The following is an 18,141-nucleotide window of genomic DNA, read 5'->3' on the forward strand; positions in this document are numbered from 1 at the left end:
GCAGGACAAGAACGCTGAATAGCTGTGTTAGAGAAATGCTGGGATCAGCAGTTAGGAGTGCTGGGTAGCCACACAGGTGGAGAGGGTGAGGTCCAGAAGCACTCACGGTTCCTTTTTCTGAACAGACATTCAGGGTTCTTGTGGTTATTATTGGTGACCAACAAACTGTCAGTGTGTGGTCAAAGCAATCCTGCAAATAGGAAACAGGCCTGGTGGGAAACTGAGCCCCAAGACATAAAGCTTAAAAAAAATAGAAAAAAAAGGAAACTTAGGTTTCCCGGCTTTATTAAGTCTTTGAAGGGAAGTTTGTTAAAATTTCATTCCAATAAATAAATGTAAAATGCATGACCGCACAGAGAGAAATAGGTGAAAAAATAGAAGTGAAATATAGAAATGGAAGTTGAAAGACCAGTGTTAGTATCTATTAGTATCTATTAGATAGTATCTCTCTATCCAGAGCGCCAGATGCTGAGTCTTCAAACCTACCAGGCAGGTGGCAGATTCCCAGTGGTCCCTTCTCTGTCATTATTGCTCTGCTCTTCAGAAGATGCAGGATTAAAGTGGGGTGTAGTCATGCACCCTGTTAATCTCAGCATTTGGAAGGCAGAGGACCGTGGATCTCTGCAAGTCTCAGGTCAGCCTCGTCTACATAGTAAGTTTAGGACAGATAGGGATATGTAGAGGGACTCTCTCTCAAAAAACAACGCTCTCCAAAAGCAAGCAAGCAGACAACAACAAAACAAACACCCACGGAGTGTCAATAATGCAATGACTTGGATTATATCATCATTTGATGCTTATCTTCCTGGAGGCTCCGTGAAGTTAACGTTAAATTCATATCTTCAGTATCTCTGTCTAAGCCAGACAAAGCTGCCACTTCAAAAGCATCACAGTATAGTTTATTCTTGAACCAAATAGGAGAGAACATGACCCTGGAAACATAGATTCACATTGCCCTGAATACCATGTTCCAACGTGGAAATGGTCTCCTGAGCCTTTTCCAGTTAAAGAGCAAAAGAAACTCACAAATCAAACCATTTTCTAAATACAATAATGTTGCGGTAAGTATTAAAAAACTGGTAACCTTTTATCCCATGTTAGAGCTGGCACCCGTGGGGCCACATGGCACTGTGGGGTATCTTTATCTCAGTGGCTCCACACTGCCCCCAAGTACTCTCAGACCCAGGTGGTCCATGAGCCATTCCAGCGTGGCACACTGGTGGTCCCTAAAGTTAGTTCTGGCACGCTTGGGGCCATATGAAACTAACCATAATTTATCTCTGGTTAGTATCTCTCCTGGTAGCTCTCTACTAGCCATGAACTCTCTAGTTCCAGCTACCCGGTAAAATCAAGACTCAACACAGTGCAACCCAACAATCAGATTTATATGTTAAAATCTCAATCCACAACACATCCACACAATAAACTCGCAACCACCCACCTAGATAAGATAAACTGACCTATAGAAATCCATCCCTTAAGAAAAATTCATAAGAACCTCTATCTAGGTAGAGATGTATGGCGAGGATCATTTAAGTCTGCCTCCATGTTGCTTCTCCCTCCCTCTCCTTCTGAAATCTCTGTTCTTGCCTCCCTTCCTTCTCATCCAATGACAAGCTTCATTTTATCTTGTGTCTGCCTTCACCTGCATAATGACATCAACCTACACAATGGTGGGAATGTGAAGTTACCCCAAAGGGGAGAGATCCCTATTATTGGCTTCAGATTCTGTCTGAGGATATTCTTAGCTTTGGGGTTGGTGATCTACAGAGTTAACACACTCTAAACAGTTATATCTGATGTTCACAAGTGCTTTTGATCACAGAGAGAAATGGGCAATGAGTGGCTGTTAGGAGAGTAATCGTAGCCCAAGATAACCTGACCCTGGATGTGTAACACTGCACTGCAGTGCAATCACAGTTCCAAATAGTCAGTGTGCTAGCTTCATTCCTGGTGCTGTGATAAAGGCAAGAAACAAAAACATAACTTTGAGGAGAAAGGATTTGAATGGATCCCAATTCCAGGCTATGGTTAATCGCTGAGGGAAAGTGAAAGCAAGATTCTGGTCCACTGCATTCACAGTGAGGAGCAGAAGGAAGTGCATGCGTGTGTGCTATTTGCTTTTCCCACTTGTGCTGAGCTTAGCCTCTCCACTCGTACAGAGTTCAGGACTCCTCACCTCGGGAATGCCTTTGCCCATGATGGTCTGGGTCTTCCCACATCAATTAACTTAGTTAAAACAATGCCCCACAAACATTGTTGGCTAGCCCAATGTAGAAAATACTTAATTAAGACTCTTCCCTAGTGATCATAGATTATGTCGATCGAGCACTGTATCATCCGAGCACTGTATGTATCTGAGATATCATCGGAGCACTGTAGAATATTCAATGTGTGTGTGTGTGTGTGTGTGTGTGTGTGTGTGTATAAATTTCTGATTTCTCTTATGAAACCACATCAGGTTGATGAATAATTTGAATTCACAGAAAGGGAAGAAAACACTTTCTTGCATCAGTCTTTCAATTTAAATTACTTTGGACCTTTGACTTTTTTCATTGGTGGTTGTACACTTATAGCTGGGCCATCAAGGGCTCTTTTTGAGGCATGGTCTGTGTGCTTGCTTCAGTGGTATATGTACTTCAGAAAGGCATAGTTTGCCAGATCTGTAGTTAACCTGGTGGCTCCACATGTAGTATACCCTGGCTTCCACGCCCACTGCAAACATATAAGTAAAACTCTTTGTAAATTAGTGAAATCAAAGAAGGCAGGCACTGTCCAGAAGTTGAACTAAGTGGAGACACTGAATATATTCTAGCAGTGGTCACCTGTCAGAGAGTACAGCTTGTGCTCTTAGTAGAGCCAGATAGGAAAGAACTGTGAACAGTGTGGGTGTGTTTGGGGAGTGCACAGGACCACAGGCACAATTAGGTTCCCAGCTAATGGTTTTAGCCACACAGCTTTCGTGTTCTTATCCCTGTGATTTCCCTGTAATTTAGCCCCATGGAAAACTTTTAGCAGACATTTCATGGAGCAGTTAACTCTGTGGCAACCATCTACTCTAATTGGAATCATGTAGCTAAAGCTCCAGGTAGTACTTGAGAGCAAAAGGGTGTCTTTCAACTCAGGTAACTCTGGTTGTGCTTTCGGTTCCCTAGAACAGTGTTCCCTGATGCATGGCTGACTGCAGAAGGCGCATACCCAGGAAGCCTTAAAAGGGACAGTGTTTGATCACCAGCCAAAGAGGAGCTCATCCATCTCCCCCTGATACTTTTCATTTATGAGGAGACCTGGGGGCCGTTGGGGAGCTCATGCAGCATTGATGGCTCTAAAGACAGAGTGGCAGCAGGGCTCTCTGCTGGCCGCAACAGGTAGCTGGTCTTTGGCCGCTGAAGCATTCTGTCCCTGCAGTTCTGCAAAGCAATTACCCAGCCCTCGTCGGGCTCTCGATTTATAAAGAAATTGCCTTCCTCAGGGGAAAAGCACCAGGCACACAGTAATCCAAACAGCTAGACTATGCTAATCCTTTAAAAATTAAGGAAGCTCGATTCTCAGGAAATAGTTCTGGCTGGGCTGGGATGAGGTGCCATTTGTACTCAGATGTGGAAAGAGAGAGACAGAGAAAGAAGTCGGGGGCTTTACGTCAATTCAGCTCCCCAGTGAAATGTACAGAAGTGTGGCTAATCCTAACATAGTTAATATGGCTTGTGATGTTTGCCTGGTACTTCAGATAACGCTTTTTAAAACGTTGGTCATTTTTTAATTAACACACAAAGTAATAGCTTTTGTTATGGAATTTTCATACATAAGTTTTTGGCTCCTCCCATTTTACCCCAAATCTGTCCTTCCTTGTGACTTTGCACCTCTGGTAGCTGCTTTTGTGCTCTTATGTCATTGGTGTTTAGTTATAAACACATACATGTATACATGCTTCCTTAAAACTGCTTTTCGCTTGTTTAGTTTCATAATCTACACACCCACACTTACATTGACACAGAGATGTGCATGCATACGCGTGTGTGCACGCACACACACACAAATATTTGATATTAGAATCAAAGATCTACATTCGAGAGAGAATATGCAGTATATGTCTTTCTGAGACTGAGTTATGTTACTTAGCATAATGATTTCAGGGGTGACCCTGTTTCCTAAAAATTATATATGCATAATGTACATATATATGTGTGTATGTATATACATATATATATATATTCTGTGTGTGATGTAAGCCTTCTATTCTTTTGGAATTGTGTGTGTGACATATATATATATACACATACACACACATTTATATATATACATATATATATTCTGTTGCTGTGCTGAATCTTTGTAATTTCATATACAGAAGCTTTGTGATTTCCTGTAATCCCACTTCCTGGCGACTGATCTCCTAGTTACAAAGCTCTTGCCTACAGTTCTACCTTGACGTGTTTCACCTATTCTCCTCTAACAGTTTCATCAGCTGAAATTCTATTCTTTTGGAATTATTTGTGCGTGTGTGTGTGTGTGTGTGTGTGTGTGTGTGTGTGTGTGTGTGTGTGTAGTGAGAGATATGGATCTAATTTTATCCTCTATAGGTGGTATTTAAACAGCATTGTTTGTCAAATAGGCTGCTTTTTCCCGCCAATATAAGTTTTTCAGAGCTTTGTCAAACATTAGGTGGCCAAAGCCGTAGGGAATTCTGTCTGTGAGCTCTATTCTGTTTTATGGGTCTGTGCATGTGTTGTGTTGCAGTACCATGCTGTTCTTGTTACTATGGCTTCTGGAGTAGATATTGTGATATCTCGAGCACTGTGCTTTCTGACTCTGGGTATATTGCCTATCTGTAGTCTTCGCCTTTCCATGTGAACTATAGGGTTTTCATTCCTGCTGTTTTGGTGCTGTGAAAAGTGTCACTGAAGTTTTGATGGGCATTGCACAGTTAGTAGGCTGGGTTTGGAAGTGCAGTCATTTTCAGTCAGTGCATTGCATTCGTTCACAAGCTGGGTAAATGAATAAGTATATCTTTGAATATATTTAATTTACTTTTTCAATATTAAACTTTTCCTTTTAGAAGCATCTCACTCCCTTGGTTAGGTATAGTCCAATTATTTCTTTTTTTTTATAAGACTTTCTCAGTAGAGTGTTTATTCCTAATTTCTTTCTTGGCAAAGTCATTGTTGATACAAAAAAAGTTCATGAGTTTTTAATGTTACTGTTTTAGGCTATAACTACTCAGCATATATATAAAACTTCAAAGTTTTCTGATGGGGTCTGTAGTTTCTTTAAAATATAGTGTTGTGTTATCTAAGAAGAAGGAAAATTGTACTTCATCCTTTTCTGTCTACATCCATTCATAGCTTTCTCTTATCTTATTCCCATGGCTGTGACTTCCAATGCTCTATTGGATAAGAGAGAGAGGGTGGGCATCTTGTCTTGTTCTGGTTTTTAGAGGACACAATGTTCTTGCTTTGTGGCCTATGATGTATACGTTCAAGTTTAGAGAAAGTGCCACATACTGTTGTAAAGAAAATGCAACCCCTGCCCATTGGATGTCATAGTCTGCAGATATCCAGTCAATCTGTGGCATGTTCTAAATATGGGAATAAGATATTGAAGTCTCCAAGTATCATTTTATCAGAAACCACATGATATTTTTATACCTTTGATGTTTGCTTTATGAAATTGGAAGTCCCGAGGTTTAGTGCCTAAATACTTACAGTGTATTATCTTCTCAATGTATTATTCTCTTTACTAAACTATAATGGCCCTCTTCATCTCTTTCTGGCTAGTTATATTTTGACATGTGTTTTATGAGATTTAAGAAATGATGTGCCAGTTTATTTGCAGCTTCTCTTTGCCTGGCAGGTTATTTCCATCCATTGACTTTCATGTTGTGGATGGCTTTACAATATGTGTTTCTTGTACACAGCAGACAGTTGGATATTGTTTTCTAATCCAGTCACTTAGTCTGTATTGCTTGGTGAATTGAGACCACTTGAATTTAAGGCTGTTATTGAGAGGAGTTTGCTATTGACTGTGATTTTGTTAGCTAGTGTATAGGTTGACTGGATTATTGACATTTCTCTTCCTCTTCACCAGTTAGTGTTAGAAATTAACTGGTTTGTGTATTGGAAGTAATGATTCTTTCCCTACTTGTATCTGTTTGTTTCTCTCTTGTAATGTATTGCTTCCTGTGTTCTCCTGAATGAGAATGTCTTCCTTCCTACTCCCTGTACATTATTCTTTTAAGATGTTTTCTATAAAGCTGATTTATTTAGCATCAATTGTCTTAATTTGTGCTTGCCTTGAAATGTTTTTTTTAACTAATGTTGATAGAAAACAGTGATCTTGGTTGGCTTTATGTTCCAGGCTCGGCATATCAGGCCTTGCTTTTAAGGTAGCTGATGAAAGGCATGCTGTTATTATTACATTTCTACCTCAGCATATGAGCTAGCATTTTTTCCACATAGCTTTTAATATTGTTGCTTTGCTTTTTGTCTACGTGTGTGTGTGTGTGTGTGTGTGTGTGTGTGTGTGTGTGTGTGTGTGTGTGTATGTGTGTGTGTGTCTTAGTTTGGGTTTTATTGCTGTGAAGAAACACCTGACCATAGCATTTCTTATAAAGGAAAATATTTGATTGGAGCTGACTTAACAGTTTCAGAAGTTTAGTTCATTATCATCATGGTGTAAAGCATGGCAGTATGCAGGCAGACATGGTGCTGGAGGAGCTGAGAATTCTATGTCTTGATCCACAGGCAGCAGAATGTGACAGGGACCCATGGGCTGGATTTGAGCTTAAAAAAGACTTCACAACTTGCCTCCACAGTGACATACTTCCTCCAATAAGGCCATACCTACTCTGACAAGATTATGCCTCCTATTATTGCCACTCCCTATGGCCAAGCATTCAAACATGTGAATCTATGGGGGCCAAACATTTTAAAACAATCAATTCCACTCCCTGGTCCCCATAAGCTAATAGCCACAACGTCATGCAGAAATGCATTCAGTCCAACTTCAAAAGCCCCCTTAGTCTTTAACAGTTTCAATCCTATCTAAAAGTCCAAAGTCCAAAGTCTCTCCCGAGAGTCCTACAATTTCTTAACTGTAATCCCCTGTAAAATCAAAATGATAAAGCAGATCACATAGTCCCAGCATATAATGGCACAAGATATTTGTTACCATTCCAAATTGGAGGAAGTGGAGCATGGTAAGGAAATACCAAGCAGGACTGAAAACCACCAGAACAAATTCCAAAGTATATCTCCATGTTTGATATCAAAGCACTTTTCAGATCTCCAACTCCTTTCAGGTTTGTTGACTACAACACCCTCCCCTCTTTTGGCCTCTTTCCACTCTGTTAAGAGCTTTCCTTGGCAGCTAGCCCATGGTTCTGGCATCACCTACATCTTGGAGACTCCAGGCAATCCAGGCTTCACCTTAACAGCTTCACACAATGTCCTCTCTGAGCCTCCATGAAGGATCACCCCAAATACATGCCTAGCAATTCAATCGGGGTTATATGGGTTATTTCTAGGGTCTAGATTTTATATATATATATATATATATATATATATATATATATATATATATATATATATATATGCATATACACACACATATATATGAGGTTTTTATTTAACAAAGAATCTTCAAGAATTTTTGATGCTGTATTTTACATATAATTTTGTTGCACAATTTCTAAATAGATTTAGACATTGCCTCCCTCATGATGGGCAGAATATAATTAAAAGTAGCCACTTGCTAGTTTTAGTTCCCAATCAACAAAGCATTCACAGTAAATTAGCAGGCAGAGATTCAAGCTGAGATAACATGAGGTTATCTTATGTCTTTATTGTGGCCTATTGATATGTCTACATTTAAACCATCAGCTGGCAAGACTCCCCTGTGTTAGTAATCAACAATAATAAATGCTTGGTGTCACACTGGAAGAGTAACTTTGTGTTGAGGAAAGCACAAGAAGTGTCTTACAGCTTGAACACCAAGTGTCTCTCACAGGTTCCTGGGTTTGAACACTTGGTGTTGGTAAGTGGTAGAGCATGGATAACAGAAGCAGGTCACAAGGGATAGAGACACAGAGGTAGAGCTAGGCTAGTAGAGGAAGGTTACAGAGGATAGAGAAATGACAGTGCACCCTGGCATGGATTCCAGCTCCTGCTTTCTGCTCCATGGTGTGGCTACCATGTGGCACATGCTTCTGCCGATGAGAACACTGCTGTGCACATCTACTCACACCTTCACCCCACACACCCCGAACTCAGTGATAGGCTGCATCTTCCTCATTACAGCAGAAACCAAGGCCATCCTAAGGTGCATTTACACATTTGGAAATAGTTGATTCAAACCGTATACCCAAGTGCATCTAGAAAACCATCTCTAGAAAATAGATACACATGCTTTGACACCCATTTTAAGGTACATACCAAGCCTCCTCACAGATGCAGAAAATGTGTGTGTGTGTGTGTCTGAGCATGTATGTTTGTGTCTGTGTATCTGTGTATATTTATATGTGTCTCTGTGTATATTATTCTATTTATGTTTGTGAGTGTGAGACACTGTGTGTGTATATATATGTGTGTGAGAAAGAGGGGGAGTGTACATGTGTGTCCTAGTCATTTCTCCTCTGTTAGAGTGTTAATACCCTTTGTTTTTGTTTGTTTGTTTGTTTGTTTGTTTGTTTGTTTGTGACAGGATCTTACTATGTATCTCTGACTTAACTATAACAACCTTTGTAGACCAGGCAAGCCTTGAATTCACAGAGCTGTGCCCACCTCTAACTCTTTAGTACTAGTATTAAACACATGTGCCATGAAGCCTGACTAGTCTTTCTTATTTCTCAGTACCTTGCAAATTTCAAAATGAGAGCATGCGTGTGTGTGTGTGTGTGTGTGTGTGTGTGTGTGTGTGTGTGTGTGTGTGTGTGTATGAGAGAAAGATGATCTGGAATCAAATAAAAACTAGGGTAAAGAAAAACGTCAAATTCCTATTGGAAACATCTAATGTTCATGAAGTTGTTCATTCCTGTTTCTTCTTGTTGGCTGGTTCTATACATTTGTTGGAACCAGTGAAACTAGCCTGATCATCATGAAGTCTTATGAAAGGGGGCAGTTTGCTCCCATCATGAGCTTACACTGAGAATTGACTGAGTTTATCAGTGGAGAGAGGATACAGATGCTAGGCTACATATGGCCCATTCTACAGAGTCTGGATCTATAATAATTTGGAAACCCCATCACTATCACCAAGCAAAAGTCACACATATATTGCTATCCAACACTCTTCTTGCCATGAAAAACTATAGGGAATTTCTGACAGGCTTCCTGAATGTCTTCAAGGCACAAGCTGGTAGAAATCCTTTCTAGGTGGGTTGATCTAGAACATTCTTTTATAATGTCATTTGTAGTCTTAATAACATTACCATGCATCATACACATTATTCCTAACAAAGGCTAGCTCCTCCTCCTCCTCCTCATTCTCCTCTTCTTCCTCCTCCTCTTCTTCTTCCTCCTCATCCTCCTCTTCATCCTCCTCCTTCTCCACTAGATATTTTCTGAAAAACAAAGATTAAAATTTGTAAGAAATTACATTACAATATTTTTTAATATTTACCTAGTTGCCTTTTCTAAGCAACTAAAATCTTCTATTTATATTTTAAGATCAGTTTTTAAAAATCCTATTTAAATTGAATAACCTTTCATAATGTTATATTAAAGTACTATTTTAACCCTCTTCCTAAACATTTAGATATCAAAGTAAATAGTAGGATCAGTAGCCTTTTAAAAGCATTAGATCTGTTTTCCTTTAATTAAAATAAATCCCCCCAAAAACAGTCACCCAGATTCCCCCTTCAACTTGAAGCCCTCAATTCCTTCTTCCACTGACTTGTGTTTTATTGCATCCCCCTCACTGACTCTCACCTCAGAGAACCTCTCTGCACAGTGGGGATATCAGCTCTTTTATCTTTAGAAGAGTTCAGGGCCAGCAAAAGAAGTCTGCAGTGGAATGAGAAAGTACCATGCATGCCAAGGTAGTGGAATGAAGTCCTATAATCTGTCCAAATGCACAGATTGTTGTGGCTTGTCCCTTCAGCTCCCAGCAATGGGCAAAGAGCACTACTCCTGCAACCCCATGGAGTTTAGATGCAGATCTTGTGCTCTGTGTTATCCAGGTGCTATGTTTTATCCATCTCCATCCAAGCTTCCAGGGTCAGACCCCAGAGTAGAATTCATTTCTGCCTTTCAGATCAATATTAGGATTCCCAAAGTTGGGCAGCATTACAGTATCTCAGTCTCTTTGCCTCATCTTTCTTGTGCTCTCCAATTCTTCCAATATTGTCCTTCCTTCCATGAATTCATATCTAATGGAAACATCTTCCAGATGTTTCATTCATATCTTCCAGAATTCTTTCTATGGTTGTCAACAACCATTGCAAGAAATTTCTACCAGAACTAGATGTTAAACGTAGCAAGAACATTCTTCTTTTTTTTTTTATTAACTTGAGTATTTCTTATATACATTTCGAGTGTTATTCCCTTTCCCGGTATCCGGGCAAACATCCCCCTCCCCCCTCCCTCCTCCCCTTCCTTATGGGTGTTCCCCTCCCAACCCTCCCCCCATTGCCGCCCTCCCCCCAACAGTCTAGTCCACTGGGGGTTCAGTCTTAGCAGGACCCAGGGCTTCCCCTTCCACTGGTGCTCTTACTAGGATATTTATTGCTACCTATGGGGTCAGAGTCCAGGGTCAGTCCATGTATAGTCTTTAGGTAGTGGCTTAGTCCCTGGAAGCTCTGATTGCTTGGCATTGTTGTACATATGGGGTCTCGAGCCCCTTCAAGCTCTTCCAGTTCTTTCTCTGATTCCTTCAACGGGGGACCTATTCTCAGTTCAGTGGTTTGCTGCTGGCATTCGCCTCTGTATTTAGCAAGAACATTCTTAAGTGACAGAATAACTAAAGTGCTCCAAGGATTCTCTCTTACACATGCCAGAGATTCTCCATCTACTAGGACATCATCACGTGTCTGTTATAGAGTTAAAGGAATGCACATCTGTGTCATAACTATTTAAGGTATTATGTCAGGTTCCTTCTGTTGCCTTTAGCTCGGGATATGCAAGATGGGAAAGAGTATGGTCTATCTCCTGCCTATGGGCGATGTCAGAGACATTCCAATGACACAGAAACATGATAGCCCTAAAATGAATTGCTACAAATATACTTCCAGCATGGCCATGGAAGGTATATGTTTAGGGCAGAAAAAAAAGTCTCTAAAATATTTGGTAAGTTGGAAGCTCTGTCTGTGAAAATACTTGAGACTTCTTACAGAAGAATGTTTTAAAAGTTCCTGATCACTTCTTCAATTGTAAATGAGGCAAATCTCTGGAATTCCTAGAAATTTCTAATTATCAAGAGTTCTGGAACTCTGACACACCACTTTGGGAATTCTGCATTCTCTATTTGCAGTAGATGCTTACGACTTAGCTGGATATATGTTTCCTGCAATCACATTCACTCATTAAAGCTACACCCTCATTGAAGACTGAAGAAAGGAAACAAGCTTCCTTATATAAGAAAGGGTATTCTCTTGGAGACCACAGTGACGATCCCTGACATGTTCATTTGCTTTTCAGGAATGTAAGTTCAGCTGGAGAGGAGGCCCGCCGCAGAATGCGGGAGTGTGATGGGCTCACGGATGCCTTGCTGTACGTGATTCAGTCTGCACTGGGGAGCAGTGAGATCGATAGCAAGGTTGGTGGTGTTTGCATAGCTTCATCTTTTTGAGTGATTAAAGGAACCCCAGAGATTAAACAAATGCTAGGAGCTGTGGGAAGCAACCACGGTATTTCATGCTTGCATTCTGAGCTCTATCCTGATAACCTCCACCATTGTCTAAAGGTATGGTCATGGTAGCTGAGGTCCAGCACTTGAATACTTGAATTTTCCACCAGCAGTTAGTGAAAATTCAGACTGGTGTAATTAACTCAAATCACTGGTGTCCAGGACGAGTATAAGTTATCACATATCTCATATATATATATACATATATATATATACATATATATATTATTTAAAAGTATATATATATACTTTTAAAGACAAAAATTCTCTTAGATTTGATAACTCATTATATTAAAAGATGTTTTAAAATCTTACAAAATCCTTCCTAGATTTTCAAACTGTTTAATCAAAGCTCCCAGCATGCTATGGCTCAAAGCCACTGTACTGTGTTTAGTTCATAGACCGAAATAGAATTAGGTATTGGTTGTCTTCCCCAGTATTTGAGATATTTTGTTTTGTCTTTATCAAATTAGTTTAATTAACAGCTAGAAAAATGAAATCTTATAGTAATCCTGATATAAAGCTATATGTCACCTATACTTTTAAAAATAATATATGCACACACTGTCCCTCTTTAATAAGAGCTACTCTGGAGTTGCTGTTACAGACATCTGGAGCAGAGTAAGCCTATGTTGTGAGCGTGTGGATTGAGCTTGTTAAGCACACTCTCTGGTCTCTCCATCCACTCAATACCAATAGTTTTCCTTACACCCATCCACCACAGCTCTCAACTCAAAGGGGATAAGACAGAGTTTACCATGGAGCCTGATTTGAGTGGCCGTGGTCTGGGAGCATGGATTTAGATTACTCCAAATTCCAATTTTTTGACATGGAACTAGTTTCATGGAGTTTTTTTTTTCTTTTCACAATATTTTTTACCAGTTATTTGGGAATTTCGCATCATAAACCATAATTATACTCCTCAGTCCTCCCAGGTCCACCCCTCCGCCCTTGAGGCCTACACTTCCCTCCAAAAAAGAAGAAGGAAAAAGTCTAGTTCCTGTTACCCCAATTCTCACTGGATGAGAAAGGACTTGGTTTTCTTTAAGGGATTGGTCACAGGGAGTTTTATGAAGCTTTTAAGGTAGTAAAATACAGAAAAATTATAAAACAGGACTTATTAAAAATACATTGGTAGGAAAATCAGAGGAGGTGGTTTACTTTATTTTATGTCCTGAATGCTGTCTGACAGCACTCTTAGCCCTTTCTTTGATAGAAAACTAGAGTTCTGTTAGTATATTCCAAATCCAAGAGCCTGGCTAGGAAGGGATCTTAGGTCTGATGGTCTGAGGGGCCGAGAAGGTAAAGCATGATTATTTAATAGGTTAAAGATCACCCATAATAAATTGTAGAGCCTCTGGACCTGTGAAACTCCAAACAGTCTGCAGTCACAGAGGTTTTAGTCAGTCAGTCCCTGCAGACATATTCTCTTCAGGAATCCATAACACCAAACAACAGTGTCTCCAAGCTCGGAACATGTCCTAAAAGGAACTTGGATGGCATGGCTGTGAACGCTTCCCGTGATCCCATGGTTTCCAGCACTAACTCTGCCTCAGAATTACCTTTGAAACAACTGATGAAGATGCCTGCTGGAATCTTATTACCCCCACTGGGGCCCCATTGCCACCCTTCAAATCTAAACACCCAACCTTGGCCACAAGTAATTGGCCCTTGAGAAGTGAATTGTGGTCTGTTGGTATTATGGCTTAAAATCCTGCCTGGATGGATGGAGCTTTGAAATAGACCACTTAGGAGGCCTGCATAAGCTCATGTAGCTATAAAGTCAGATGGAAGACAAATGTCAGGGGCTCAGTTTTCATGGTGCTTCCTTACAGTCCTGGTGGGATGCCCTGTGCTCGAGCCCCAGCACCTCATACAATGGATGCGGTGGCACTCACCCAGAATTAAAGGCTTGAAGATCACAAGTTCAAGGCTATCCTCGGCCACACTGAATGAAGTATGAGCCTGAGCTAAGTGAAACCCAGTCTCAAAAACAATAACAAAGGAACAGTCATTTAGGGCTGGAGAAGTGGCTTGACAGTTAAGAGCACTTACTGCTCTTGCAGAGTTCAGTTTACAGATCTCACACTGCAGCTCATAACTGCCTTGCACTCGAGCTCCAAAGGGTCCAATGCCCCTTCTGGGCACTCAGCTCCAGGCACACACATGGTACACATGCTTACTGGCAAGCAAAACAATCATGTGTGTAAAATAAACATAAATTTTAAATAACACTGCAATAGGCTTACCAATTGATCACCTTTATGGGTGAATTAAATCTAGCCCTTCTTAACCTTGACTGTGCATAACGATTACCAAGAAATTAAAAAAAAAAAGTACTAGTGTCTAAGCCTGTCGCCCTGAAGATTTGTGTTCAAGGTATCTTCTGACAATATGGTTCTGTGAACACTGGCCTAGTCCAGCTGTGAACACCATGTTTTCCCCCATCCCTGATGCCCACTAGGCCTGTGGCCAGCCATGGACCAAATACTACTCATTTCAAACATGGGATGTGATGCCATAAAGACTTAAGCATCCCTCTTCTATAAAGGGCCCTTGATAATCGTAGGAGAACTATTAATATCATTGACAAGGAAATTAAAAGAAATCTTGAGTATTTACCAGGGCCTGTTAGCATAGCAGACACGTGAGTTATGAAGGAGCTCATGGAAATAGCTCACTGTCGAGGCAATGCTGAGTGTTTTAATATTCACAGCAGCAAGAGGCTGAGGTGCGCAGATGCTGAGCCTTTCAGTCCAATGGACACAAACAGCTTTCCCACTGTCTGGACCTCGCAGGTGAATGAAAATGAAAGCCACTGCCTGGTGTCCCTGCTAAGCTCCCTTGCCCCCATCTCTGAAGATGTGTGGCTTAGACACCAACATGCCCTGTGGCATAAGCATCCTTGTCTGACTATTTGACTGGTCAGATTCCTAGTACTCCTGGGGTAGTGAGGATATGATCTGTTTTAATATCCATGTTTTATTTCCCAAATGAGAAAGTTGAAGCAGAGGGCTTCTCCAACCTAGACTGAGAAGGTCTCGCATGTCCCTGGTGAGTAGGGAGTGTGCTGAGCTGGACATCAGAACAGGATCTAGTGCCCTCTGTGTCCCCTACTCACTAGATCACTGTACCCAAGTGCCCTCTACTTATGAGAGGAAGGACTGTCATAACCAGATGCCCTGGGTGTGGAAGGACCCCATCCAGTGTGATGAATCACTCCACAGAGCTCCGCTGGCTGGATTGTACCATTGACTTTTAACGTATTATGATTGCACCATAATTTTCCACTCAGCCCTCGGCTTGGCCACTTCTGAGCTTTCACAATGACAAGTTAGAGAGGCAAACACGAGTACACATTCTCTTTAAGGCCAGGGAAGTTAATGAACAAGAGCCCGCATTCCATGCAAGCTCGTGGCTCTTCTCCTGTAATTGGTACAGTTTATTGAATGGGTAACATATGGCAGAACCCTCCACAGATGACTTCCAAATTAGCCCGTTCTAATAGAAAATAAGGAGTCGAGATGACCCTGGTGACCAAGAAGAGCACTAAAAAGCACTGTTGACAGTAATGGATGTCACATGCATAGGCACCAGACGTCACATGCCTTCTGCCGGTGCCCCTGGTCTGTGTTCTCTTCTTTTCCACATCCCCTTCAGAGGAAAGCTCTTGAACTGGGAACCTACCTAATGCCAGCCAGACTATCCAACTCCAGGGAGCTTTATAAGAGGCAAGGGTTTCCTGTCTGAGTCCTCTCCTTCCCATCCTCCCCAGCTCCTTCTTTGTCTCTCTCCAGCTTCTTCTCCCCACATCACCTCCCTAGATGCAGAGTAATTATATAAAGCACTTCTCGAAAACTGCAGATTTAGTCTCCTCTCCCTGATAGAGGAAGAGCGAAGCCCCAGGGGAGATAAACAACCAGTTGAGAATGAAACGTATTCTCCCAAGTCCTTGAGGGAAGAGAAATCAGTTCGAGATGATTTGAAAATTGTCCCGACTTGTGTCATAACATTTTCCTTTCAAGGAGAGACGTGTCTGTCTCTCACGCATCATCTTCTGCTTACCTGCTTTCACACCAGCTTCCTTTCCTGGTGCGGGAAGGATGCTCAAAACTGAAAATCATCTTGTCTCGAAGCCTATGGGATTAGCAGCCATGAAACCTTAGCAAGCTGAGAAAAAAATAGCCAAGAATGGCTTGGCCCCAGAGTGTGTCCAAAGAACTGCTTTTCCTGACTGACACCCCTAATCAGGTAAAGAGTATGGGCTGCCCTTTACCAGCCTCCAGCCCATGAGGGAAGCAGGCCAGGATTGGAGTCCCTTGGCCTCTGCCTGTTCTAACACTGACCCAGACCAGAGGGAAATAGCTTTCAGCAGTGTGCTACCCAGTTTGGCTCACCCATACTCTTCCCTCTGCAACAAGACATTATTATTATTATTTTTCCTGCCTTCAGCCACCACATAGTGACTTTCTGAACCGTGGCCGAGATGCAAGGGTTTTCAAAATAAAATTTGGGCCTTTTTTCTTCGCCTTTTGTTTTCCCTTTCTTAAGATGAGAATTTTATTTCTTTATCTCCACTACCCCATTTCTTAAGTCCAGAACAAAATTGGAAAGGTCAGTTTTGGAGTCCTGTGATATAACTTAGCTGGTAAGTGTGCTTGCTGCATGAGCCCGGCAGCAGGACTTTGATCCACAGATCCCAGAAACTTCTCCAGAATCTTAGGTCATCTACGTGTGTGCTGTGGTACACATAGATACACCCACAGACACAAATACACACACACACACACACACACACACACACACACACACACAGAATCAGCTTTCTTTTAGGGAAGCACTTTCTTCTGCAAAGGGTCAAAGTACAAATGCCTTGGGCTCTATGGGTCATACAGCCTCTGTCACAATACTCTTGTCACTCTATAGCAGCTAGGAGTAGTCATCAACACAGGGGAATGCTGAGCTTGGGAGAGCATTATTATAAAACAACCCTCAGGTTGTCCCTGACTTGCAAGATGCAGCTTACTTGAGCCTTTCCCTTAAAGTCTGTAATATGTTTTATATCATCTCCACAATGCACTAGTAACAGTGACAAGTGGTGCTCTGTCTATAACCATATCCTATCCTCTCCATGGCCCTGTGAAGTCGGTGCTTTTATCATTACTGTTTTACCAATGAGAAAACAGAGGTACAGAAGGTTTCCAAAGCCACACAGCCATTGGGCAGAGCTAGGACTCCCTCCAAAGCCAAGACAAAATGTTGTATGTCCCATACTCAGAGGCTCCCTTGTATGGTCTCCAGCATTGCCAAAACTGTATATTTCTTAGTAAATGGTGTGCAACAACATCCTGTGATTGTAATGACTCAGGTACCTTAAACTTCAAGCAGGAGCAGCCAGTTAATGGCTTGTGATCTTATAGTTGCAAATGTGTCCAGTTCCCACAACTGCCTTTCAATGACCCATGACTGACGTTTGTTGAAGTATCCGGTATTGCTGACTGTTGTATCTCAAGTGAGAATGATCATAGGACCTTCCAAGCTTGCTCAAACTCTTCCTGCTGCAGCTGTGAGCAGAGCTAAATGAATCTGAGAACCAATGTGTCCTTGGAGATTGGACCGACTTTCCAGGGTAGAGCCGCCTTCTGATTCACTTACACTCATTCTTCCATTTCCCTTTTTCTTTTGGGGATACTGCAGACCGTTGAAAACTGTGTGTGCATCTTGAGGAACCTCTCATACCGGCTAGCAGCAGAAACGTCTCAGGGACAGCACATGGGCACAGACGAGCTGGACGGGCTGCTCTGCGGGGAGGCCAATGGCAAGGACGCAGAGAGTTCTGGGTGCTGGGGCAAGAAGAAGAAGAAAAAGAAATCCCAGGATCAGGTGATGCTGCACACTCACAGCTGCATGCTTATCCCCTTTCTCAGTACAATATCACCACTGATGGATGATGGTGGGTGAATGGATGGTAGGTAGGTAGGTAGGTAGGTAGGTAGGTAGGTAGGTAGGTAGGTAGGTAGGTAGGTAGACAGATGGATAGATAGACAGACAGATGGATGGATGGATAGATAGATGATAGATGGATGGACAGATGGATGGATGAATGGGTGGATAGGTGGATAGATAGATGGGTAGACAGACGATAAATGGATAAATGGATGGATAGACAGACAGATCAGATCAGATACAGGGCTCTGCATTTACAGTGTGTGGTAAAATCATTAGCATGTCTGCAGGATTTTCCTGCAGGGATTTCACAGATGACATGGTGGAAGTTAAGAAATTTCCCATATGTCTTCCAGT

General features: G+C 41.6%; 1 protein-coding gene across 3 annotated transcripts in view; it reads left to right on the forward strand.

Moving 5' to 3' along the window:
• Ctnnd2 (catenin delta 2) overlaps nucleotides 1-18,141 on the forward strand; it is an 847,941-nt gene that overhangs the window by 706,321 nt on the left and 123,479 nt on the right. For all 3 annotated transcript variants that reach the window (NM_001271502.2, NM_001415019.1, XM_039101550.2), the window contains 2 exons: nucleotides 11,631-11,748; nucleotides 17,536-17,721. In NM_001271502.2, the coding sequence (NP_001258431.2) occupies nucleotides 11,631-11,748; nucleotides 17,536-17,721 (304 nt within the window). The remainder of the gene's footprint in view (nucleotides 1-11,630; nucleotides 11,749-17,535; nucleotides 17,722-18,141) is intronic.

Source organism: Rattus norvegicus, chromosome 2 (genome assembly GCF_036323735.1).
Source record: "Rattus norvegicus strain BN/NHsdMcwi chromosome 2, GRCr8, whole genome shotgun sequence".
Taxonomy (NCBI): domain Eukaryota; kingdom Metazoa; phylum Chordata; class Mammalia; order Rodentia; family Muridae; genus Rattus; species Rattus norvegicus.